The 26912-nt window shown below is 51.7% G+C and overlaps 1 protein-coding gene across 2 annotated transcripts; it reads right to left on the bottom strand.

The window, feature by feature from the left end:
* Positions 1-675: 675 nt before the first annotated feature.
* SLC11A1 (solute carrier family 11 member 1) lies at positions 676-14173 on the bottom strand. 2 transcript variants are annotated; one of them, XM_001156701.5, is made up of 15 exons: positions 14071-14173; positions 13353-13486; positions 12090-12212; positions 11167-11286; positions 9680-9786; positions 9193-9263; positions 8793-8860; positions 8470-8625; positions 6417-6575; positions 5159-5248; positions 4951-5070; positions 3322-3471; positions 2255-2328; positions 1663-1816; positions 676-1523 (listed from the first exon to the last, which is right to left on the bottom strand). In XM_001156701.5, exons 1-15 carry the CDS (start codon positions 14075-14077, stop codon positions 1413-1415), a joined length of 1644 nt encoding a protein of 547 aa, XP_001156701.2. In that variant the 5' UTR covers positions 14078-14173; the 3' UTR covers positions 676-1412. The 2 variants fall into 2 exon arrangements, with proteins under 2 accessions (XP_001156701.2, XP_009442569.1); XM_009444294.4 differs by lacking the exon at positions 13353-13486 and having other exon boundaries at positions 1309-1523; positions 14071-14089.
* Positions 14174-26912: the final 12739 nt, after the last annotated feature.

The following is a 26912-nucleotide window of genomic DNA, read 5'->3' as shown; positions in this document are numbered from 1 at the left end:
CAACACCCGGCCCAGGTTCAACTCTAGGGAAAGGCCTGTTGGCCTCTCCTCGCTGCGGCCCTCCGCAGGTCCTGGGCCGGGGTCTGAGGGACCCGACGAGGCTGGAGGAGGGACTTGGGGGAGCCTAGAAACAGCCTAGGGAACGTCTATAAAGTGCAGCCCCTAAATGGGGCGAAGGGGTGCCCAGCCGCTCCCTAAGGCAGAGGGGGCTCCCCGCCCACACAGCTTCCTCCCACCCACTCTCCCCGAAGGATTCTGGGGCCCCTGGGCGCGAGCCCCGAGCGCCCGCCTCCCCGCGTCGTTCCGCCTGGCGGGGAGGGGTGAGGCCGGGGCGGGATGGCGGGCGTCGGGACCGTCTCTGCCCCTAGGGGGAGCAGTCAGCAGAGAGGGAGCGGTAACGGCGCGGCGTGGGAGTCGCGGCCGCCGGCTCCCCTGAGGAAACAGCAAATAATTTGGGCCTCAGAGGCACAGACTCTTGGGTTCCTTATGACCTGGTGCCTGACGGAGAAAGAAGTGCGCCGCCGTTTTACTGTCTGGAAAATGGGTTGCAGGCGGAACAGAAAGGCTGCGGCGAATAGGAGCGGACCAGACCCTGGTGTAGGGGTCTTCTGGATGCTTTAGAGACTTCGTGCCTTCCCGGTTCCCATTCCCTGCTCCTTTGGACGAGAAGGGAACTAGTATTTATTTAACTTTAATCAGGCCGGGTTTGGTGGCTCACGCCTGTAATTCCCAGCACTTTGGGAGGCGGAGATGGGCGGATCACTTGAATCCAGCAGTTCGAGACCAGCCTGGCCAGCATGGCAAACCCCGTCTCTGCTGAAAATACACAAATTAGCTGGGCGTGGTGGCGCGCGCCACTCCCGGGGCTGAATAAAGAGAATCGCTTGAACCCAGAAGATGGAGGTTGCAATGAGTTAAGATTGCGCCACTGCACTCCAGCCTGGGCAACAGAGGGAGACCCTTTCCCTGTCTCAAATAAATAAATAAATAGATAGATAATTTAACATTCATCAGACACTATTTCAAGCTCCAGTTTGGAGCCTGTGTCCCGCCCAAGTCCTCAAGCCCTCACCCCACCCACCCTTGGGCTGTCAGGTCACGCCTGCAGGTGCTCAATAAATACCTTTTGAAATGCTTTTTGTTTGTTTGTTTTTGTCCCAAGTGCCAGACACTGTGTTAAAGTGCTTAACCTCCATGGCAAGGGTGGTGGTGTCTCCATTTTACAGATGAGGACACTGAGACCCAGAGGGTAATCACATGGCTGTGCTAGGAAACAGCAGGTCCCTAAAGCCCCCAGGTTGGCTGGTCTCAGGAACTGTCCCACTCCATCCTGCTGCCTGCACGCGCCCCCTCCACATCCAGCAGGCCAGTCACGTCATACATGCCACTCCCAGCCAGGCCCTGGTGTGGGCCTAGCCAGAGGTCTCCCCTTTCTGGTCCTCTTCAAGGAGCCCATACAGGAAGTGGTGGTGGGAGCTGTGGGCCAGAAAGGTGGCTCCGTGGGCAAGGCAACAGGTCCAGACCTGGGGGAGGGGCAACCATGAATTGGGGAGAGGCCAAGACCTCTGGGGAAGCCCCATTGTGTCCCCCCAAACCCTCCCCATTGGTTGCCTCTTGTCCTTGCCTCATCCATTCCCAAGGCATCCCCTGGCCCTACTGTACCAGGTAGGTGCTGAGGCCCAGGTAGGCTGCGACCAGCAAGGCTGCAAGGCCGAAGTAGGCAGGGTGGGGCAGGCTGGGCAGATAGCTGACCACGAAGTAGAGGTTGATGGCGCAGACTAGCACCATGATGGAAGAGGTGACGACCTTGCTCAGCCTGGGGGACACGAGAGAGGCTCAGGACTGGCTGGTTGCTGCTGGCCCACCTGCATCAACTCCTCTTCATCTCCCAGCGCCCACATTGTGGGTGGGGATACACCGAGGCCACTTCTCTGGGCTGTGGGACCTGGAGCAGACAGACCCCCTCCCCACCTCCTGCCTCCTGGGCCCTCCAGGCTACACACTGGCGGGATTTGGCAAGAGCTGAGTCTGAGGCGAGAGTGAGGAGCTCAGGCTCTAGAAACAGCCCTCTGCCCTGGATTCCAGTCTTGGCTCCCCAACTTGCTAGCTGTGTGAACCTGGGCAAGTCCCTTAACCTCTCTCAGCCTCTGTGGCTTCATTGGGATAATGGGGAGAATTGTAGCTCGTACCTCTGGGTGGCTGTGAGGATGAAATGTGGTGATGCAATCCAGCACTTAGGAAAGGGGGTACTCACAGGCCATTGGCAAACTCCTGCATGAGGGTGGGCATGCTGGTGAACGTGAGGATGGGCAGCACGGCGAACGGGAGCTGGGGAGAGCAGCAGGAGCCTAGGCTGAGGAATTCTGCCTCAGAATATGGCAAGCGTGGGGGCAAGATGGGCGTGGCTTGACACCGTCTGTGTGGGTGTGAGCTCAACTGCCCTAACCACACTGAGCCTACTTCCCCGTCTCCTGCCTTATCAGGTTGTGGGCTCCAAAGCAGGAGAAAGTGTTTGGGGGCTCTGGCACCAGGTTGCTTCCGTTTGAATCCAAGCTCTGCCACTAGTAACTTAACTGAGTGCATCAGTTTTCCCATCTGTAAAATGGGATAATGAGCCTGGGCAACATACGTAATGAGCTTTTGTCTCTACTTAAAAAAAAAAAAAAAAAAAAATTAGACCTGCCGCGGTGGCTCATGCCTGTAATCCCTGCACTTTGGGAGGCGAAGGCGGGTGGATCACCTGAGGTCAGGAGTTTGAGACTAGCCTGGCCAACATGATGAAACCCTGTCTCTACTAAAAATACAAAAAATTAGCTGGGTGTGATGGTGGGCGCTTGTAATCTCAGCTACTTAGGAGGCTGAGGCAGAAGAATCGCTTGAACCTGGGAGGCAGAGGTTGCAGTGAGCCAAGATCTCACCACTGCACTCTAGCCTGGGTAACAAGAGTGAAACTCCATCTCAAAAAAAAAAAAAAAAAATTAGCTGGGTGTGATGGCATGCACCTGTAGTCCCTGCTACTCGGGAGCCTGAGGTGGGAAGATTGCCAGAGACAGGGAGGGCAGGCTGCAGTGAGCCATGATTGAACCACTGCACTCCAGCCTAGGTGACAGAGGGAGACCATCTGGGGGGTGGGAGGGGGAAGGATAATGGTGATTCCTACCCTCCTGCCCCCCAGGGTGGCTGTGGGGACAATGGAAGCCTTGTAGGCAAGATGTGCCTGGGACAGGGCCTGGCAGGCCCAGGCAAGGCTCAGCGTGGGGGTTGCTGGAGGTCCTGTTTCGCTCAGCAGTGGGCAGGGCTGGTGGGGTTGGCGCATCTCACCAGCAGGCTCTGCAGCACGTTGAGCAGATCATTGAGGCCCGACAAGTCCCTCAGGTCCCGGAAGACAGCCACGAGCACGGTGGGCAGGATGGCGCAGGAGCGGGTGAGGAGGACACGGGCGAAGCGTGACCACCGCAGCCTCAGGAAGCCCTGGGGTGGGGGTGAGCTCCTTGGTGAGGAGTAGACAGGACTGGGGATTCCAGAGGAGAGATCCTCTGTAGTCCCTCAACCGACTTATCCCTGGGGGCATGCTCTGTTTTTCCACTGTTGAACTGGGACAGCTCTGTCCCTAGGTGGCAAGAGGGGATGGGTGGGGAGAAATGGGGAGCTCCCATCCCATAGCTGGTTGCTGAAGACTAAACAGTTTTGGGGAAAAGGCTTCTGTTAGTCCTGGGTCTGCAGCTTCCAGCAAGTCACCTCATCTGTCGGGATCTCAGTTTTCTCATCTGTAAAATGGGGCTTATAGTGTCGCCCTCTGGGCTACATGAAGGAAACAAAGCTGAGTGGGGTGGCTCATGTCTGTAATCCCAGCACTTTGGGAAGCCAAGGCGGGAAGATCACTTGAGCCCAGGAGTTCGAGACCAGCCTGGGAAACATAGGAAGACCACATCTCTACAAATAATTTTAAAAATTAGCCTGGTGTGGTGGCATGAGCCTGTAGTCCCAATGACTCGGGAGGCTGAAGTTGAGGCTGCAGCGAGCTGTGATGGCGCCATTGCACTCCAGCCTGAGCAACAGAGTGAAATCCTGTCTCAAAAAAGAAAGAGCCGGGCGCGGTGGCTCACGCCTGTAATCCCAGCACTTTGGGAGGCCGAGGAGGGCAGACCACCTGAGGCTGGGAGTTCGAGACCACCCTGACCAACATGGAGAAACCCCGTCTTTACTGCAAATACAAAATTAGCTGGGTGTGGTGGCCTGTAATCCCAGCTGGTCAGGAGGCTGAGGCAGGAGAATTGCTTGAACCCAGGAGGTGGAGGTTGCGGTGAGCCGGAGATCGCGCCATTGCACTCCAGCCTGGGCAATAAGAGCGAAACGCCGTCTCAAAAAAAAGGAAAAAAGAAATAAAAGAAAAGGCCGGACGCAGTGGCTCACACCTATAATCCCAGCACTTCAGGAGGCCAAGGCGGGCGGATCACGAGGTCAAGAGTTTGAGACCAGCCTGGCCAACACGGCGAAACTGCGTCTCTACTAAAAATACAAAAATTGGCCGGGTGCGGTGGTTCACACCTGTAATTCCAGCACTTTGGGAGGCCAAGGCAGGCGGATCACTTGAGGTCAAGAGTTCAAGACTAGCCTGGCCAACATGGCGAAACCCTGTCTCTACTAAAAGTACAAAAATTAGCCAGGCCTGGTGGCAGGTGCCTGAAATCCCAGCTACTGAGGAGGCTGAAGCAGGAGAAGCTTGAACCTGGGAGGGGGAGGTTGCAGTGAGCCGAGATCGCGCCACTGCACTCCAGCCTGGGCGACAAGAGCAAGACTCCGTCTCAACAACAACAAAAACAAAAACAAAAAAAAAGGAAGAAAATAAAGTAAAGAAAAGAGGACCCACAAGGCTTGGAGTTCTAGCCCCCAGTAGTGTGCCTGCTGTCCTTGGACCCCTTGCCCTCCTGGGCCCGCCCCCTACCCTACCTCCATCACGAACTGTCCCGCGTAGGTGCCCGTCATGGTGGAGCTCTGCCCAGCCGCCAGGAGACCTATGGCCCAGATGTAGAGGGCCGCGGGGCCGAACAGGCAGCCCAGGATCACGCCCTGCAGGGACGAGTGTGGTAGGACCGGTGGCCCTGCCCGAGGCGGGGAGCCTCTCTGGGTCACGCCCTCCCCGCCCACCCGCGCTCACCCCCTGGTAAATGTCCACAGCCACGGTGGCGTTGTTCATGGGGAAGATCTTGGCGTAGTCGTGGAGGCTGCTGTTGGCACAGATGTTGAACTGCGGGTACCAGGGCAGTAGAAGGAAGATGTGAGGAGCACGCTCAGCCTTGGGAAACCGGACTGCCTAGCATTGACCAGGGTTCCAAAACTGGTGGCCCAAGGCTGAATCTGGCCAGACATATTTTGTTTGGCTAACAAAATAAGTTGGGTTTTGTTTTGTTTTACTTTTATGTTTTGTAGCGATGGGGGTCTTGTCAAGTTGCCCAGGTTGGTCTTGAACTCCCGGGCTCAAGCGAGCCATCTGCCTCAGCCTCCCAAAGTGCTGGGATTACAGGCGTGAGCCACCGCGCCCGGCCGGGTTTTTTTTTCTTTAATGTGGATTTGTTGCCAACATTTAAAATTGAGAAGGCCTGGCATAAGAACCCAGTTTCCAGCTTCTTTTAGGTTCATAAGAGCTTGCATCACCACAGAGACAGCTGGCTGCCATGCCCTCTTCACATTGTCCACTTCCCACAACTCTGCACCTGCCTGGTCTTGAAGACAAGGGTTTGCAGTCCTGATGTTGATCTCCCTCCTTGTGCCAAGGAACAGAGTGAGACCCAGGGAGGAGTGTGACCTCCCAAGGTCACAGAGCAAGGCAGTGGCAGTGCCCAGGTCCTTGGAGGCCTGGCCACCCCTTCTCCCACAGCGCTCAGCATTCATGAAGCCCCCAGCCCTGACTGCAGTTGTTAGAGCCTCATGTCTGAGATCCACTCAGAAGGGGAGACAGACACAGGTCCCAGATCCCAGAGAGTCAGGGAGGAGCTGGCTAGTTCCTTTTCCAGTATTAGCACAAATGTTATCTCTTCCAAGAAGCCTTTCCTGACCACCTGGGCTAATGCAGACCCCACCCCCATACCCCCAACTATGCTTCTTCACCCCCTTTATTTCTTCCCACTCTGCACTTCCCTTGGGTATTCATTCCTGTCTGCTCACCTCCCTCCCTATTTAAGCTGCAGAGAGCTGGGTCTTTGTAGCATTGACTGCTGTATCCCCAGGGTCTAGGATGTGCTTGGTACATAACAAATGCTCAATGATTATTTGCTGAATGAATGATATCTGCCAACAGGGAAGATTATCAGGGCAGAGACTCAGAAGGGCTCAGCTGCATTGCCTAGGGTTCTCGGCAAGGCTTACAGGACATGAGTACATGTGTGGCCTCAGGTGCAGGGGAAAGTGTGTCTCACCGCAGCCTGGTTGGTTTTCTGGTAGAAGGCCTGCCCAAAGACAGCCATGACAAAGAGGTTGATGATAAAGGAGACGGACAGGGCGATGGTGGCCTCAATCAGGAAGTACATGTTGGCTTCTCTGATGTCCGCTCGGCGGGCCCGGTCTATCTCTCGAGACTATGAAGATCAAAGGGAGAGGGAAGTGCCAAAGTCCCTCAGAGCCACCATAGTGTCCCCCACCCTCACACTTCTATGTTCTCCCCAAGCCCAGTACCTTCTCAAGTCCCCTGTGTGGCAGTCTGGGGCAGGTTCAGGTCAGCCGATGGTTTCCTACATCTCTGTTCTTGCCACAGAGGCCTGACCACTGTGAGCCACTGTGTGGGTGAAGCAAGGCTGGCCTTTGAGGTCCCTGGCTACCTCAGGTCCTGACACGCTCCTTCACTCACCTTGTTCCATCCTCAGACGTGTCCAGCTTACTTTATTTTATTTTTTAGAGACAGGTTTTGTTCTGTCACCCAGACTGGAGTGCCGTGGTGCAATGCATGGCTCACTGCAGCCTCCAACTCATGGGCCCAAGTGATCCTCCTGCCCCAGCCTCCTAAGTAGCTGGGACCACAGACACACACCACTACAACCCGCTAATTTTTAAATTTTCTGCAGAGACAGGGTCTTGCTAGGCTAGCCTTGAACTCCTGGGCTCAAGCATTCTCCTGTCTTGGCCTCTTAAAATGCTGAGATTACAGGTGTGAGCCACTGTTAAGCTGTTAGGGACCCAAGCCTCGTTCATTTCTGCCAATGGCCTTTGCACTTGCTTTCCCTCCGCTTGTAATATCTTTTCCCTGATCTACTTCCCCAACTTTCAGTCATTCTCTATCATATTTCTCTGTTTTGTTTACTTCAGAGTCCGTTTCGCAATTATTATTATTATTATTATTATTTTGACAGGGTCTCACTGTGTCACTGAGAGTGCAGTGGTGGGATCTCAGCTCACTGCAGCCTCGACCTCCGGGGCTCAAGCCTCAACCTCCTGAGTAACTAGGACTACAGGTGTGCACAACACCCAACTAATTTATTTTATTTTTTATTTTTTGTTGGTAGAGACAGGGTTTTACCATGTTGCCCAGGGTGGTCTCGAACTCCTGGGCTCAAGCGATCCACCTGCCTCTGCCTCCTGAAGTGCTGGGATTACAGGCGTGAGCCACCTCGCCCAGCTCTACAGTTCTTTTTCTTTTTCTTTTTTTGAGACGGAGTCTTGCTCTGTCACTCAGGCTGGAGTGCAATGTCACCATCTCCCCTCACTGCAACTTCCGCCTACTGGCTTCAAGCGATTCTCCTGCCTCAGCCTCCCGAGTAGCTGGGATTACAGGCACGCGCCACCACTTCCGGCTAATTTTCTATATTTTTAGTACAGACGGGATTTCACCATGTTGGCCAGGCTGGTCTCAAACTCCTGACCTCGTGATCCACCCGCCCGCCTCGGCCTCCCGAAGTGCTGGGATTACAGGCGTGAGCCACTGCGCCCCAGCCTATAATTCCTTCCTTTGTTGGTTTACTTGCTTGTCATCCGTCTACCCCACTAGCACGGAAACTCTAGAAGGGCAGAGACCTTGACTGTCTGTTCCTCCCAGCGCACAGTAGACACTTTTTTTTTTTTTTTGAGACAGAGTCTCGCTCTGTCGCCAGGCTGGAGTGGTGCAGTGGCGCGATCTCGGCTCACCGCAACCCCTGCCTCCCGGGTTCAAGCGATTCTCCTGCCTCAGCCTCCCAAGCAGCTGGGACTACAGGCGCGCGCCACCACGCCCAGCTAGTTTTTGTATTTTTAGTAGAGACGGGGTTTCGCCATGTTGACCAGGATGGTGTCGATCTCTTGACCTCGTGATCCGCCCGCCTCCGCCTCCCAAAGTGCTGGGATTACAGGCGTGAGCCATGGCGCCTCGCCTGACCCTCAATTATTACAGGCTCCGCAAATCCTGACGGAAGGAGCCAGAGGGGAGGGGCTCCAGGCTTGGAGGCGGAGCCAGCATGACTCCGACTGAGTGAGGTGGTCTCCTTTCCCCTCCCCTCTGCTCACCTTGACCAGGGCCGAGTGCAGGTAGATGTTGTGGGGCATGATGATGGCGCCAACAATGCCCACCGCCTGCAGCAGCTCGGGGTGGCCGCAGCCCGGGCACGAGGGCAGGAACAGGCCCCGAAGAAGCGCTCCCTGCTCAGGACGCGCCACCACATACTGCAGGGAGGAGCCTGGTCAGGACAAGTCCCGCCCCTCGCAACCACGCCGCGGTCACCATTTCTCAGCCTCCATCCCACTCCAGCCCCCCGCAGCCCGCGGCCAGAGGGAAGGGAGAGGAATGATCTTGGGAGGTCCACGGTGGGGTTGCAGCACTGGCTTCCTACCTCATAGCCAAAGGTCAAGGCCATAATGGTTATAAGGAGTCCAAAAAAAGCTTCCAGCTTCCGCAGCCCTACGGAGCAGAACAAACAAACTAAACAAACCAACGACAAAAATCTGTAACATCAACAATTCGTAATGGCTAATACTACGAGCGCTTCTAGGCACAGTGCCAAGTGCTTAACATGTTACCTCACTCAGTCTTCACAACCACCCTCTGATGTCTGTGCTATTATTTCCCCATGTTACAGGTGAAAAAAGGCACGTCCAAGTAACTCGCTAGAGGCCACCCAGGGAGAGTGAGGGAGCTCAGGTGCGCTCCCAGGCAGTTTGATGTCAGAGCCCTTCTCCCAGTACAGCACCCTCACCACCACCACTCCCCTATGAGGTGGGGTGTGCACCCACCGTAGTTATCGAGGAAGAGGAAGAAGAAGGTGTCCACGATGGTGATGAGGACGCCACCCCAGAGTGGGATTCTGAAACCAGAGTGGCCCGGGTCAGCCCAGCCTGGTCCAGGGGTCTCTAACTCCTACGGAGCCTCAGGGCTGGAGACAGGAATCTGGCCTCCTGGGAGCAGGACCCTAAGCGCCCCCAGACAGCTAGGGCAAGGGGAGTGGGAGTGTGGCATAGAACAGTCGAGGTAGGGCAGAGCTAGAGGAGAGACCTGGCACCCGGCGCAGCAGGGAGTTTAGGGCTGCAGTCCCAAAGTCCTGCATGACTCACATCTGTGTGACTTTAGACAAGTCACTTTACATTTCTGGAAAACAGGGCAGCAGCCCTGCTTCAGAGGGGACAGCAGGATAAAATAGACTCTGGGAGGGACTGGGTGGGGGGAAGTAGCAGCAGCTGTTCTCTGCCTGGCCTGAAGAGTTGGGGTACACTGGGGTGGTACCGTCCAGCTGAGAGCAGATTGAATGCAATGGCCGTGCCGATGACTTCCTGCATGTCGGAGCCCACAATGGCTAGCTCGATGGTCAGCCAGAGGACGGTGCGGGGCACCTATGGGGAGGAGATGATCCTTCATTAAGTGTGGGCCGGTTATTTGCCTGTCGTCTCAGACTACATTTGTCTGTCCTCTCAGACTACATTTACAAGACAGTCTGGCCAATGGGCTTCCTACCTTATATAGGAAGAGCATACAGGAGATGGAAAGGCACAGATAAACTTTTTTTTTTTTTTTTTGAAATAGAGTTTTGCTGTTGTTGCCCAGGCTGGAGTGCAATGGCACGATCTCGGCTCACCACAATCTCCGCCTCCCGTGTTCAAGTGATTCTCCTGCCTCAGCCTCCCGAGTGGCTGGGACTACAGGCATGTGCCACCATGCCCGGCTAGTTTTGTATTTTTAGTAGAGACGGGGTTTTTCCATGTTGGTCAGGCTGGTCTCGAACTCCCGACCTCAGGTGATCCACCCGCCTTGGCCTCCCAAAGTGCTGGGATTACTGGCGTGAGCCACCGCCCCAGGCTGAGATAAACCATTTTTTCCCCCTGCTTCTTGTGGTATTTCTGGCAGTGGCACCAGGCAACCTGGACTCTGGCAGCACTAGTGGCCATTTCATCAGCATCAATAATGCTTCAAGGAGCTCAGAGGCAAAGGATGGCTCTGGGGCTTGTGCCAGAGGTGTAGCAGCTTTCTGATCTTTTTGTAACACCCTCTTCCCTTGCCCCTCAAGCCCTCCCAAACCTTTCAATCCCTGCATTCAATACCTTTGAAATGTCCGGTGCTGTAATTTCTGTTTTCCAAACTGGACACTCACAACAACGAACTCCCCAGGGTCCACCCCAGCCATTGACCATTCCTGAGCTGATGCCTCCCCATTTTTTGTCTTGGGCAAGTCACTTTCCCCAATTTTAATTACCCCTTCTGTGAAATGACATGCCTCTCATGTCCCTCTAGGCTATGTGCTATCAGTTTGAGCCTCAGTCTTTCCATCTATCAAATGGAATTGGGGCCGGATGCAGTGGCTCATGCCTGTAATCCCAGCACTTTGGGAGACTGAGGTGGGTGGATCATCTGAGGTCAGGAGTTTGAGACCAGCCTGGCCAACATGGTGAAACCCCAGCTCTACTAAAAATACAAAAATTAGCCGATGATGGTGGTGGGCACCTGTAATCCCAGCTACTTGAGAGGCTGAGTCAGGAGAATCACTTGTACCTGGGAGGTAGAGGTTGCAGTGAGCTGACATCGCACCATTGCACTCCTGACTGGGCGACGGAGTGAGACTCCGACTGAAAAACAAACAAACAAACAAACAACAACAAAAACAAACAGACTTGGGATGCCCCATGTGAGATGATGTATTTATTTGATCGTGGAAGCTGAAAATGGCTGTTTGGGGTTTGGGGCCAGTGGTTCTCCCTGTCCAGGCCCCCCAAGCTCACCTTAGGGTAGTAGAGATGGCAGACCTCGCCCAAGTCCTTGCCTGTCACCACGCCCAGACGTGCAGCCAGTCGCTGGCAGAGCAAGCCCAACACCGTGGCCCAGAGCAGCACCCAGAGAAGCTGTGAGGAGGCAGGGAGAGGCCTTCAGCCAGAGAGGCCAGCCTCAGAAAGCCCCTGAGCTCGTGGTACCCTCTAACCAAGCATACTCCTCGGGGAGGCGGTGGGAGAGATGGAGTCCCAACCTGGCTGGGCGCTGGTAGCTCACCCTGTAATCCCAGCACTTTAAAAGGCTAAGGTGGGAGGATTGCTTGAGTCCAGGAGTTCAAGAGCAGCCTGAGCAACATAGTGAGACCCCCATCTCTAAATAAATAAATAAGTTACGCCAGGCAAGGTGGCTCACACCTGTTATCCCAGCACTTTGGGAGGCCGAGGCGGGTGGATCACTTGAGGTCAGGAGTTCAAGACCAGCCTGGCCCACACAGTGAAACCCCATCTCTACTAAAAATACAAAAATTAGCCAGGCGTGGTGGCATGCACTACTCAGGAGGCTGAGGCAGGAGAATCACTTGAACCCGGGAGGCAGAGGTTGCAGTGAGCCGAGATTGTGCCACTGCACTCCAGCCTGGGTGACCGAGTGAGACTGAGTCTCAAAAAATAAAATTAAATAAATAAATAAATAAATATATATATATATATATATATATATATTTTTTTTTTTTTAAAGAGAGGAGTCCAGTCCCCTACCCCCCACACAAATGCCCCACCTTCTGGCAGGGCTGCCCTGGGGACCCTTTTCGGGCCCATTTGAACTTAACACCAGCTCCCAGGCCACATTGGAGAAACATGGCCAGCAGGGGCCTTCAACACTTAGCCTGGTCACCTCCCTCTTGAAAGTGTCCCCACTCAGGTCCCGACTTAGTTACTTTGAATCCCGCCACGGCGCCAGTCTGAAGATCTGACTCGATGTTTCCTGGGTCCAGGAAAGCAATGCTCATGAGGAAGCCAGGCCCCGTGAAGGCCCATAGCTTCCGCAGGCTGAAGGTGCCCTGTGTGGGGGTGGGAGGAGTAGAGTGAGGGGGTCCTGGGTATAGGGATGGTGGCAGCTGGCCTTGGCCATCCCCTAGAGGAGCCCCAACAGGCTCATCAGCCCAGCCCTGCCCTCCGTGGCCCATTCCTGGGTCTGCCACCCAGGGGATGGGGAGGGCATGGGTGGAGGAGGCAGCATGCTCTGATGAGTCACAGAGGATCTTTTTCTGGATCTGTTAAGCTCAGCAGCTGGCTTGCACCTGAACTGCCTGCCCCTCTCAAGCCCTGACTTGTCAGGTCCTCAGAGACCTCACAGGGGGCTGTCTAAGGGGGTGAGGGGACGAAGCTTCCCTAGCCCAGCTCCTCCCTTGCCAGCTCCTTTTCCGACCACAGGGCCTCCTCTCTGTGGTCCGCTGAGGCTATGGTCCCCCCACCCTGTTCCAGGGCATGGCATATTGACTTAGAAATCTGCTGAAGATATTGGAGGCTGGGAGCAGTGGCTCGTGTCTGTAATCCCAGCACTTTGGAAGGCCGAGGTGGGTGGATCACTTGAGCTCAGGAGTTTGAGACCAGTGGCCAACATGGTGAAACCCTGTCTCTAGTAAAAATACAAAAATTAGCCTGGCATGGTGGTGCACGCCTGTAATCCCAGCTACTCGGGAGGCCGGGGCAGGAGAATCGCTTAAACTCGGGAAGCAGAGGTTGCAGTGAGCTGAGATCGCGCCACTGCACTCCAGCCTGGGCTACAGAGCGAGACTCCATCTCCAAAAAAAGAGAAGATACTGGAAATGCAGGTGACAGCATCCTAGATGCTAGATGCCAGCCTGCAGCCTCCTTCACTTCTCCCTATGCCCTTTCCTAAATGCTATAACATGTCCTCAAGGCTCCAATCCCAATTCCTCCTGGGCCTCTTTTCCTTCATAGGAAAGCTGAGATTCATTGAGAAAGCCATTTAATCATTTTTAGACAAATACTGAAGCACCCCAGCTAAGCACTGGGGACGGAAGCAGGAAGGGGCAGTTGCCACTGTCCACCACTGCTGCTCAGACTTGGAAGGGACTTGCCACCCATGATCATAAGGAGACCCCATTCTCCAGCCCATGGGATCCCACAGGATCCTGTCAATCTTGCAAGCCCCCAGGAAGTTTCCAGCATCCCACCGGTTTTGTGTCTGGGATGGGGATCTTCTCACTCAGGTAGGTCTCTCTGGGAGGTGCTTGCTGTGGCCCTGGGCTGGTCGGGCCGGAGATGGAACCATAGCTGGACCCGCTTAGCCTTTGGGGACCCTTGTCACCTGTGGGGGCCCATGAAGCATGGTGAGTGTCCTGCCTCTTTCTGGTGGCCCAGAGTTAAAGCCGCCTGCTCCCTTCCCTCCTCCTCCCGGAAAAGTGGAGAAACTAAGGTCCCTGGCCCCCATCTTGGGTCCATCACCTCCACCTCTCAACCAAACATTCCAGATGTGTGGGACATGGCAGCTTCAGAATTACTGTCCTCTCATGTGAGGACAGATGCCCAGAGGCAGATCTCCTGCCGCAGAGAATGCAGAGAGACCCTAGGCTCTAAGAAGGGCAAGCTGAGGCCACATGTCTGCCCCTTGGCTGGACCCCTCACCTTCTCCGGCAGCCCAGAAAGCTCCAGGGGCTTTGATCCACGGACTTCAGACAAAGGAAAGGTAGACCCCTTAGGGGTGTGAAGGACTCCACCCAGTGAGATTGAGTCTGGTGTCCAGAACTGTGTTCTAGACTAGGACTCCCACGGGGGACCAGAGGCTTCCACAGGGGACCAAGGGCTTTCTTGCTTCCTCAAGTCTCCACCAGCCTAGTGACCTCCTCCACTCCACCCCCCAATCAGGCTCTGTCCCTAGGGGCCACTACTCACCTGTCATTGAAATGCCGACTTCAGGTACTCTGGGAGTGTGAGCGGTGCTCTGGGCAGCTCCTCAGCCTGCACCCCCTCTCTGGGCACTGGTGCAAGTAAGTGTGCCAGCCCACGCCCTGTTACCCATCCGCAGCCGAGTGCCCTGCCTCTTACATCAACATTTGGTTCACATCGGCCGATTCACACACACACACAACATGGGGCATTGTGAAACATTTTCCAAAGGCAGAAGTGGCCAGCCCTGGCGGAAGGGTCTGGTTACCCATGGAGTGGACCTTTGTTCCCCTCCCAGCCTGCCCTGTGCCCCATAACACATCTGTTCCCCTTCCAGGCACCCCGTGTTCTGTGCCTCCCAAGTTAGCTCTGATTTCAGATGCTTCCTGCCCCTTGCGTATTCATGTCAATACCCCATGACCACACCCCCCTCTGCCACACACACACACACATGTACACACACACAGAGTCAGGTCTTTCTTCTTCTCTTTGATCTGGAGTTCCAAGACCCCTCGTTGGCCTAATGCGAGTCTTCATGTCCTCAAAGGCTTCAGTTTCCCTTTGAGGGCCACAGAGGAAGGCACTGCAGAAGGGACATGCATTGAAGATTCAGACCCAGGATGTCCCCAGAAGATGGGGCACTGGGATCTGGTCCTGGTTCAACCACTGATTCACTTGAGATTGTCACCAGATCATGTCCCTTCTCAGAGTTGTTTATTCTATTCCACCCCACCCTTTTTTTTTTTGGTTTTTCGTTTTTTGTTTTTTTTTTTAGAGACAAGGTCTCGCTCTGTCACCCAGGCTAGAGTAAGGTGTGAAGTGCAGTGGTGCCATCTTAGTTTACTGCAGCCTCAAACTCCTTTTTTTTTTTTTTTTTTGAGACAGAGTCTTACTCTGTTGCCCAGACTGGAGTGCAGTGGCATAATCTCAGCTCACTGCAACCTCTGCCCTCCATGTTTAAGCAATTCTCCTGCCTCAGCCTCCTGAGTAGCTGGGACTACAGGCATGCACCACCACACCCGGCTACTTTTTGTATGTATGTATGTATGTATGTATGTATGTATGTATGTATGTATGTATTTTGAGATGGCGTCTTGCTCTGTCACCCAGGCTGAAGTGCAATGGCGCGACCTTGGCTCACCGAAACCTCTGCCTCTTGGGTTCAAGCAATTCTTCTGCCTCAGCCTCCTGAGTAGCTGGGATTACAGGCACCTGCCAACCACACCCGGCTAATTTTTGTATTTTTAGTAGAGATGGGATTTCACCACGTTGGCCAGGCTGGTCTCAAACTCCTGACCTTGTGATCCGCCCGCCTCAGTCTCCCAAAGTGCTGGGATTACAGGTGTAAGCCACCGTGCCCAGCCAATTTTTGTATTTTTTATAGTAGAGACGGGGTTTCACTATGTTGGCCAGGCTGGTCTCGAACTCCTGGTCTCAAGTGATCCACCCACCTCAACCTCCCAAAGTGCTGGGATTACAGGTGTGAGCCACCATGCCTGGCATATAGCCTTAAACTCTTGAGCTCAAGAGATCCTCCCTTCTCAGCCTCTCGGGTAGCTGGGAATACAGACCTATGCCACCATGCTTGACCGTTTCTTCTATTAACTGAGGGGCTCACAGGAGTTTGAGACCAGCCTGGGCAACATAGTGAGATCTCATCTCTACAAAAAATTTAAAAATTAGCTGGGCATGACTGGGTGCGGTGGCTCATGCCTGTAATCCCAGCACTTTGGGAGGCTGAGGAGGGTGGATCACGAGGTCAGGAGATCGAGACCATCCTGGTTAACATGGTGAAACTCTGTCTCTACTAAAAATACAAAAAGAACCCCAACAAACAAACAAACAAACAAAAAACAATTAGCCGGGCGTGGTGGTGGGCTCCTGTAGTCCCAGCTACTCAGGAGGCTGAGGCAGGAGAATGGTGTGAACCCGGGAGGTGGAGCTTGCAGAGAGCTGAGATCGCGCCACTGCACTCCAGCCTGGGTGACAGAGCGAGACTCCGTCTCAAAAAAAAAAAAAATTTGCTGGGAGTGGTGGCCCGCACCTGTAGTCTCCATTACTTGGGGCAGGGCTGAGGTGGGAGGTTTGCTTGAGCCCAGGAGGTTGGGGCTGGCATGATCAGTGAGCCGTGATCATGCCCCTGCACTTCAGCTTTGGTAACAGAGTGAGACTGAGTGAAAAAAAAAAAGAAAGACTCAAACTGGCTAAGAGGTCAAAAATGTAGCTGCCCAAGGATGGCAAGCAGGTAAGATAAACTATGAGAGAGGTTGGGAGTAAGAAAAACTGCATGGGAAGGGAGAAAAAAAAGAAAGAAAGAAAAAGAGGCCGGGTGTGGTGGCTCACGCCTGTCATCTCAGAACTTTGGGAGGCCAAGGCGGGCAGATCACTTGAGGTCAGGAGTTCGAGACCAGCCTGGACAACATAGTGAAACCCCGTCTCTACTAAAGATACAAAAAATTAACTGGGTGTGGTGGCACATGCCTGTAATCTCAGCTACTCTGGAGGCTGAGGCAGGAGAATTGCTGGAACCCAGGAAGCAGAGGTTGCAGTGAGCTGAGATCGAGCCACTGCACTCCAGCCTGGGAGACAGAGCAAGACTCTGTCTCACCCCGCCCCCCAAAAACAACAACAAAAACAAACAAACAAACAAAAAAAAACAAGAAAATAGTATGAAATCCAGCTTGACTCATGCCCACTGGAGTGAGTGGTGGCTCACTCCTGTTAATCCTAGCACTTTGGGAGGCTGAGGTGGGAGGATTGTTTGAGTCCAGGAGTTTGAGACCAGCGTGGGCAACATAGTGAAACTTGTCTCTACAAAAAATAAAATTAGCCAGGCATGGTGGTACTCACCTGCAGTCCCACTCAAGTGATCCACCCACCTCACCCTCCCAAAGTGCTGGGATTACAGGCATGAACCACTGCACCTGGCTGATTTTTTATTTTACTTTTTCTTTCTAAATTTTTTAGAGACAGGTCTCACTATGTTGCCCAGGCTGGTCTTGAACTCCTGGCCTCTGGTGATCTTCCCATCTCAGCCTCTCAAATTGCCAGGATACAGAGTCACGAGGATTACAGGCCCCCAGGCTTGGCCAATGGCCAATGATTTAATCACTCATGCCTACATAATGGAACCTCCATGTAAATCCTAAATTGTGGGTTTCAGGGTGCTTCCGGGTTGGTGAACACGTTAAGATTCAGGGAGGGTGGCATGTCTGGAAAGGGCAGAAAGCTCTGGGCACTCCGTCCATCCCTTGTCCATTAGGCTGTTCTTGGGTGTATCCTTAATAATAAACCAGAAAGAGCAAAGTGTTTCTTTGAGTTCTATGAGCTACAAGTTACCAAACCTGAGGGTCATAGGGACCTCCTGTTTGTAGCTAAATTGGAGAGGAGAGTGGGTAATCTGGGAACCCACTACCTGCAACTGGCACCTGAAGTGGGGGCAGTCTTGTGGGACTGAGCCCTTCACCTGTGGGGCCTGTGCTGGCTCCAGGTAGTTCATGTCAGAATTGAGTTAATTGTAGGAAACCCAGTTGTTGTCCACAGAGAACTGGATAATTTTGCTGGTGTGGAAAATTCACATATTTGGTGTTAGAACTGTTGAGAGTAGAGAAAGAGAGTTTTTCCTTCTAGAGAGGTTTACAGGCCCAGAATTGACCTGGGTTATAATTTATCCCCATGTTGAGTCAAAAACTTTTTTTTTGAGACAGAGTCTCACTCTGTCACCCAGTCTAGAGTGCAGTACCGTAGCCTTGAACTCCCATGCTCAGCCTCCCGAGTAGCTGGGACTACAGGTGCATGCCACCAAGCCTGGCTAATTTTTGTATTTTTTGTAGAGGCAGGGTTTTGCCATGTTGCCTACGCTGGTCTCGAACTCCTGGGCTCAAGTGATCCGCCTGCCTCAGCCTCCCAAAGTGCTGGGATTACAGGCTTGAGCCACCGTGCCTGACCCAGTCAAAAACTTAGATGAAGTTTGGGAGGCTAGGGTGGGAGAGGCAGCCAATTTTCTGGCTCCTCATTGATGGAAGAGGCTGGAGGAACTAGAGAGGTGTGGGAAGAGGGATGAATGATGGGTCCAGAGAGGAGACAGCAGCATCATGGCTTGTCACTCACTGTGCAATCCTATTGCTCATGGTACTGTCACCATCCCTTGCCTCAGAGGTTTGCACGTATTTCCTAATCACTGCTTTGGGCTCATGTGGGGATGACTGGGGTTGAGGCTGGGATGTCTTCCTTTTTTGCATCTTTTGTGGGACCTTTCCTATAGTTAGGAACTCAGTAATTGTAATTGATCAGCCATTGATTAACACGCTGCACAACCTCTAACTTAAGAGGCAATATAGTGTAATAGTTAAGAACAGAGGTCCTAGGCTACGTATCAGAGAGCAGGAAGCTATGTGAAGAGTTACAGAAATGTGCAAGGGCATCTCTTTGGGTCTGGAGCTGTTGCTGAATACTAAACCTTGCATGGGTCGGGTGTTAGTTCATGAAGTCTAATTCACTCAAGATTCCATATATAGCTAAATATAAAGCTATAGAATGTTTAGAAAAAAAACCTAGGAGAAAATCTTTAGGATCTAGGACTAGACAAAGACTTCATAGACTTGATATGAAGACCATGATCCATAAAGGGAAAATTTGATAAACTGAACCTCATCAAAATTAAAAACTAATTAAAGGCCAGGCGCGGTGGCTCACGCCTGTAATCCCAGCACTTTGGGAGGCCGACGCGGGTGGATCACCTGAGGTCTGTAGTTCAAGACCAGCCTGACCAACATGGAGAAACCCCATCTCTACTAAAAATACAAAGGGAGGGGAGGTTGCAGTGAGCCGAGATGGCGACATTGCCCTCCAGCCTGGGCAACAAAAGTAAAACTCAGTCTCAAAAAAAAAAAGAAAAATTAAAAGCTTTTGCTTGGTGAAAGACCCTGCTACGAAGATAAAAAGACAGGATACAGACTTGGATGACATATTTGCAAACCACATGTCTGACAAAGGTCTAGTATCTAGAAATAAAAGAATCTCTTAAAACTCAACAGCTAGGCTGGGCGTAGTGGTTCATGCCTGTAATCCCAGCACTTCGGGAGGCCGAGGCGGGCAGATCACCTGAGGTCAGGAGTTCGAGACCAGCCTGGCCACCATGGTGAAACCCCGTCTCTACTAAAAATACAAAAATTAGCTAGATGTGGTGGCACATTCCTGTAATCTCAGCTACTCAGGAGGCTGAGGCCAGAGGATCGCTTGAACCCAGGAGGCGGAGGTTGCAGTAAGCCAAGATCGAGCCACTGCACTCCAGCCTGGGCAACAGAGTAAGACTCTGTCTCAAAAAGAAAAAAAAAAAAAAACACAAAACTTAATAGTTAAAAAAAATAGGCCAGGCATGGTGGCTCATGCCTGTAATCCCAGTACTTTGGGAGTCCAAGATGGGTGGATCACAAGGTCAGGAGTTCAAGACCAGCCTGGCCAAGATGGTGAAACCCTGTCTCTACTAAAGATACAAAAAATTCGCTGGGCATGGTGTCGTGTGCGTGTAATCCCAGCTACTTGGGAGGCTGAGGCAGGAGAATCACTTGAACCTGGGTGGCAGAGGTTGCAGTGAACCGAGATCACGCCACTGCACTCCAGCCTGGGCAACAGAGTGAGACTCCATCTCAAAATAAATAAATAAATAAATAAATAATACAACAGCCAGGGGCGGTGGCTCATGCCTGTATTCCCAGCATTCTGGGAGGCCGAAGCAGGTGGATCACGAGATCAGGAGATCGAGACCATCCTGGCTAACATCGTGAAACCCTGTCTCTACTAAAAATACAAAAAATCAGCTGGGCATGGTGGCACGGCCTATAATCCCAGCTACTCAGGAGGCTGAGGCAGAAGAATTGCTAGAACCAAGGAGGCAGAGGTTGCAGTGAGCAGAGATCGCACCACTACACTCCAGCCTGGGTGACAGAGCAAGACTCTGTCTCAAAAACAAAAAAAAAAAACCACAAACAAAAACCACAACAATGAGCAATGAGAAATAGGCAAAAATCATGAACAGATATTCACCAAAGATGATGTACAAATGGCAAATAAACACATGGAAAGATTTGCAACATTATTAGCCATTAGAAAAAAATTCAAATTAAAATCATAACAAGATTCTGCTATTCAATTATCAGAATGGCTAAAATAAAACATAGTGATAACACCAAATGTTAGCAAGGATATGGAGAAACTAGATCACTCATATGTTGCTCGTGAGGCTGTAAAATGGTAGTCAGTCTGAAAAGAGTTTGTAAATTTATTTTTAAAGTTTTTTTTTTTTGAGACAGAATCTTGCTCTATGGCCCAGGCTGGAGTGCAATGGTGCGATCTCGGCTCACTGCAACCTCTGCCTCCTGGGTTCCAGTGATTCTCCTGCCTCAGCCTCCCGAGTAGCTGGGACTATAGGCATGTGGCACCATGCCTGGCTAGTTTTGTACTTTTAGTAGAGATGGGGTTTCACCATATTGGCCAGGCTGGTCTCGAACTCCTGACCTCAGGTGATCCGTCCGCCTTGGCCTCCCAAAGTGCTGGGATTACAGGTGTGAGCCACCATGCCCTACCTAAAATTTTTTAATTATTATTTTATTGTATTTTTTAGTGACAGGGTCTTTTTCTGTTGTCCAGGTTGGAGTACAGTGGCATAGTCATAGCTCACTGCAACCTCAAACTCCCGGGCTCAAGTGATCTTCCAACTTCAGCCTCCCAAGTAGCTGGGACTACAGGAATCCGCCACCATACTCAGCTTATTTATTTATTTATTGCAGAGACAGGATCTTGCGATGTTACCCAGGCTGGTCTTGAATTCCTGGGCTCAAGCAATCCTCCTACCTCTTCCTTTCAAAGTGCCAGGATTACAGGAATGAGCCACCACATGCAGCCCCTGTAAATTTCTTAAAAACTAAACATGCAACTACAATATGACTTAGCAATTGCATTCCTTGGCATATTTCCCAGAGAAATGAAGATTTATGTTCACACGAAAATCTGTGTACAAATTTTTATAGCATCTTTATTCATAATAACCAAAACTGGAAACAACCCAGATGTCCTTCAACAGAGGAATGGTTAGTCAAACTATGGTCCATCTATCCCACAGAATACACTCCTGGGCATTTATCCCAGAGAAATTACAACTTATGTTCACAGGAAAACCTGTACATAAGGCCAGGTACAGTGGCTCACGCCTATAATCCCAGCACTTTGGGAGGCCAGGGCAGGTAGATTGCTTGAGCCCAGGAGTTTGAGACCAGCCTGGGCAGCAGAATGAGACCCCCCCATCTCTACAAAAAATGCAAAGATTAGCTGGGCTTAGTGGCATGCGCCTGTAGTCCTAGCTACTCTGGAGGCTGTGGTGGGAGGGGCGCTTGAACCTGGGAGGTGAAAACTGTAGTAAGCCGTGATTGCATCACTGCACCCAGCCTGGGTGTCAGAGCAAGACCTCCCTCAAAAAACAAACAAACAAAAACCAAATACTTAAAAATTACAGTAAAAAAACCCCAAAAACACCTGTGGGCCAGGTGCAGTGGCTCACACCTGTAATCCCAGCACTTTGGAAGGCTGAGGCGGGCTAACTGCAACCTTCGCCTCCTGGGTTCAAGCAATTCTCCTGCCTCAGCCTTCCGAGTAGCTGGGATTACAGGTGTGCACCACCACGCCCGGCTAAGTTTTGTATTTTTAGTAGAGACGGGGTTTCACCATATTGGTCAGGTTGGTCTTGAACTCCTGACCTTGTGATCTGCCTGCCTCGGCTTCCCCAAGTGCTGGGATTACCGGTGTGAGCCACCACACCCGGCCAGCTAATGTATTTTCACTGTACCTTTTCTCTGCTTAGATATGTTTTCTTTTTCTTTTTATTTTTTTATTTACTTTTTTTTTTTGAGACGGAGTCTCGCTCTGTTGCCCGGGCTGGAATGCAGTGGCCCGATCTTGGCTCACTGCAAGCTTTGCCTCCCGGGTTCACGCCATTCTCCTGCCTCAGCCTCCCGAGTAGCTGGGACTACAGGCGTCCACCACCACACCTGGCTAATTTTTTGTATTTTTGGTAGATACAGGGTTTCACCATGTTAGCCAGGATGGTCTCAATCTCCTGACCTTGTGATCCACCTGCCTCGGCCTCCCAAAGTCCTGGGATTACACGCATGAGCCACTGCGCCTGGCCTGCTTAGATATGTTTAGATACACAAATACTTACCATTGTGTTACAATTACTTACAGTATTCAGTACAATAGCATGCTATACACATTTTTAACCTAGGAGGCAGTGGGCTATACCATACAGCCTAGGTGTGTAGTAGGCTATGCCATCTAGGTTTGTGTATGTAAACACTCTATGATGTTTACACGAGGGCAAAATCTCCTAATGACACATTCCTTAGAACATATCCCTGTCATTAAGTGACACAAGACGGCATATCATAAAACAAAATGGGAAAACCATCCAACTGAACAAGAATGGATTTTATGATGCTGGTGTTGGAATAGCAGATAATTAAAGGAAGAGCCTGACAGATTCAATAGGCTAGGTCTGCACCTTCCAGGGACACTCCAGCCCTGGCTTTTTATTTTGTCTAGCTGGATGTCAAAATGCTAGACTCTTCTTGTTTTTAGGTGTTTTTTGTTTTTTGGGGTTTTTTTTGAGACGGAGTCTTGCTCTTGTTGCCCAGGCTAGAGTGCAATGGCACGATCTCGGCTCACTGCAACCTCCTGGGTTCAAGTGATTCTCCTGCCTCAGCATCCCGAGTAGCTAGGATTAAAGGCGTGCGACACGCCCGGCTAATTTTTGTATTTTTAGTAGGGACGGGGTTTCACCATGTTGGCCAGGCTGGTCTCGAACTCCTGACCTCGTGATCCACCCACCTTGGCCTCCCAAAGTGTGGGGAGTACAGGCATGAGCCACTGCACCTGGCCTAGACTCTTTTTTTTTTTTTTTTGAGACAGAGTCTCGCTCTGTCGCCCAGGTTGGAGTGCAGTGGCACAATCTCAGCTCACTGCAAACCTCCGCCTCCCGGGTTCATGCCATTCTCCTGCCTCAGCCTCCCAAGTAGCTGAGACTACAGGCACATGCCACAACGCCCGGGTAATTTTTTGTATTTTTAGTAGAGACAGGGTTTCACTGTGTTAGCCAGGATGGTCTCGATCTCCTGACCTCGTGATCTGCCTGCCTCGGCTTCCCAAAGTGCTGGGATTACAGGCGTGAGCCACCGAGCCCAGCCCGGCCTAGACTCTTCTTGTAGGACTCCATCTGTAGCATTGCTCTTAGCTTATCTGCTCTCATTAAGGCCTTTTGTGGGAGGGGAAAAAAACAACAACACAGACACAGGTAGGCATTTGGGCATTTGCCTAACCCACTTCCAGAGTTTCTCAGTCTCTGGGGCAGCAGGCAATGCTTTAGTTAGGCTCCCACACTTCACTATCTTCTCCTGAGTTCCTTGCAGTAGCTCAGACTCCTTCCCTCAGTGCTCCCTCCCTCTCACCTCTAGGCCTTTGCATATGCTGCTTCCTCCTGAAACAGCCTCTATACCCTTGGCCTGGTGAATGACTTCTTGTCCTTCAGGATTCAGTTCTGGTGTGACCTCCTCCAGGAAGCCATCCTTGATCTCTCCCAGGCCAGGCTATGTGCTCCCTTAGCACAATGCCCTCCTCTTCTACCCAGGCAAGCCATAGCAGTGAGGCTGCCAGTGGTGACAATGCACTAAGGAACAACGCACTGAGGCCGGGCCCAGTGGCTCACGGCTATAATCCCAGCACTTTGGGAGGCTGAGGCGGGCAGATCACCTGAGGTTGGGAGTTCGAGACCAGCCTGACCAACATGGAGAAACACCATTGCTACTAAAAATACAAAATTAGCTGGGCCTGGTGGCGCATGCCTGTAATCCCAGCTACTCGGGAGGCTGAGGCAGGAGAATCGCTTGAACCCGGGAGGCGAAGGTTGCAGTGAGCCGAGATCGCATCGTTGCACTCCAGCCTGGGCAACAACAGCGAAACTCCATTTCAAAAAAAAAAGAAAGAAAGAAGGAAAGAATGCACTAGTTTCTGGGGGCCTGGGGAAGGAGAAAGTGTAAAGTCAAGCCTACTCTGCATGTATTAAAGCAGGAAGGTGACTCTTCTCTGTTCTGGGATCTGCCTCCAGAGAGTTACATTTGATCTGTTTAGGAGAGTGGATTGGCACATGGGGTCTGGAGCCAGATTCTCTGAGTCCAAATTCTGGCTCTGACACTAACCAGTGTGTGGCCATGAGCCTTGACCTCTTCCTCATCTGTAATATGTGAATAGCAATAGAAACCACCTCATAGGGATATTGTGAGAATCACATGTATTATGGGTTTCCTCTTAATATTGTTACTATTTTAAAAAAGATTTTTATTTTATTTTGTGTTTTAGAGACAGAGTCTCACTCTGTTGCCCAGGCTGGAGTGCAGTAACAAGATCATAACTTACTGTACCCTTGGACTTCAGGACTCCAGGTATTCTATCTCCTCAGCATCCTGAGCAGCTGGGACTACAGGTAACTGCCGCCATGGCTGGCTAATTAAAAAAATTTTTTTTGGTGGGGCGCAGTGGCTCATGCCTGTAATCTCAGCACTTTGGGAGACCTAGGTGGGTGGATCACTTGAGGTCAGGAGTTCGAGACCAGCCTGGCCAACATGGTGAAATCCCTTCTCTACTAAAAATACAAAAATTAGCTGGGTATGGTGGCCCATGCCTGTAGTCACAGCTACTCAGGAGGCTGAGGCAGGAGGATCGCTTGAACCTGGAAAGTGGAAGTTGCAGTGAGCGGAGATGGCGTCACTGCACTCCAGCCTGGGTGACAACGCACGGCTCTGCTTCTAAATAAATAAATCAGTTTTGTTGTAGAGACAAGGCCTCACTACATAGTCCAGTCTCCTATTCCTGGCCTCAAGCAATCATCCGGCCTCGGCCCCCAAATTGCTGGGATTACAGGTGTGAGCCACTGAGTCCAGGCTGTTATTACTGTTTATTTCCTTCCTCCTCCCTGGAGCCCCATACTAGGACAAGGCTGCATTAGGCACTCTCACTGCATGTCTACATTCCCTTCTTAGCCCTTCCCATGCCCTATACTTTCATATCCCCCCATGGGATTACTGGGGGCTGTCACTTCCTCTCTAGGCTGACTGTGGGCAATGCAAGTGGCGCCTGGCCTGTTTGCTGGCCACAGCATCCCTAGATCCAGTGCCTGGCACTTCAGAATTGCTCAACATGTTTTTTTCTTTATGCCGAGAAATGCATCTCTGTTTTTTTTTTAACTTTTTTTTAGAGACAGAGTCTGTCTTTGTCACCCAGGCTGGAGTGCAGTGGTGCAATCACAGCTCACTGCAGCCTTGAACACCTGGGCTCAAGCAATCCTCCCCGCTCAACCTCCTGAGTAGCTGAGACTATAGCCTTGTGTCACCATGCCCAGCTGACTTCTCGTATTTTTTGTAGAGACAGGGTCTTGCTGTGTTATCCAGGCTGGTCTCAAAATCCTAGACTCAAGTGATCTGCCGCGTGGGCCTCCCAAAGTGTTGGAATTACAGGCATGAGCCACTGCTGCCGGCTGAGAAATGTACGTCAGTATTATGGAGCAAGAGGACGGAGTCACGGTAGTTCTGGGAACAAATACTAAGATTTTAAAATAAACCAGTTTTGAAATAGACGTCACAGAGGAGACAGGGAAGTGGCTCAACTCCTCCTCCCTATTGCAGGCACCTGATGTAACAGCTCAGTGAAGGATTAACCTGGGTGGGTTGCAAGCTGCTGCCTTGGCCTCCTCCAACCGCTGCAGGGTTTCTGGACTAAAGGGAGCTCTGTGGATCTTTCTGGGAATGTTCTGGGTGCATGGGGTTGGGTCAGCCTGTTTCGGTTCCCCACAGATGAAGAGAACTTGCCAGGGCCTAGGCGACCCTCTGTGATCCTGCCCTGCCCATCTTGCAGTTACTGTGTGCTTTTCTCCTGCCCCTTCATGCTCTAGCCTCAATGGCCTGTTCCCAACATGCCATGCTCACAGCCTTTGCACTTGCTGTTCCTTCTGCCTAGAAGGTTTTTCCCTCAACTCTTCACAAGTCTGACTCCTTATCATTTAGGTCCCAGCTCAACTGAGACCCTAGAGAGGCCTTTCCTGAAGTCCCCACCCTCAACTCTCCATCACTGCAGAAAGTTCTATTGGGTACCACTGCTCTTGACCACAGACATGCATTACACTTTCCTACTTCTGTCCTTTGCTCATGTTATTTGCTTTGCCTGGAATGCTTTACCTCACCTTAACAGAAATCCAACCCCTGTAGAATTTGGCAATATGCTAAAATAAAAGTCTTAAAATTAGTTCAGCAATGTAACTTGTCAGAATGTATCCTTAAGGAAATAACTTGTTGATATATGCAAAGATTTAGCTACAAGGATGTTCAGTGCAACACTGTTTATAATAGCAAAAATAGAGGCTGTGTGCAGTGGCTCATGCCTGTAACCTCAGCACTTTGGGAGGCTGAGGGAGGTGGATTGCTTGAGCCCAGGAGTTCAAAAGCAGCCTGGGCAACACAGGGAGACTGGTCTCTGAAAAAAAAAAGAAAAAGGAAATTGAGGCTGGATGCAGTGGCACATGCCTGTGATCCCAGAACTTTGGGGGACCAAGGTGGAAGGGTCAGTTGAGGCCAGGAGTTTGAGACCAGCCTGGGCAACATAGTGAGATCTTCATCTCTTAAAAAAAGAAAAAAAAAAATTTAGCCCAGTGTGGTGGTGCATGCCTGCAGTCCCAGCCACTCAGGCTGGGGTGGAAGGATCGCTTGGGCTCAGGAAGTCAAGGCTGCAGTGAGCAGTGATTGTGCCATGGC

The sequence above is a fragment of the Pan troglodytes genome, chromosome 13, assembly GCF_028858775.2.
Source record: "Pan troglodytes isolate AG18354 chromosome 13, NHGRI_mPanTro3-v2.0_pri, whole genome shotgun sequence".
Taxonomy (NCBI): Eukaryota; Metazoa; Chordata; class Mammalia; order Primates; family Hominidae; genus Pan; species Pan troglodytes.
Note: the sequence above shows the minus strand (reverse complement) of the source record. Positions and strands in the feature narration are given on the sequence as shown.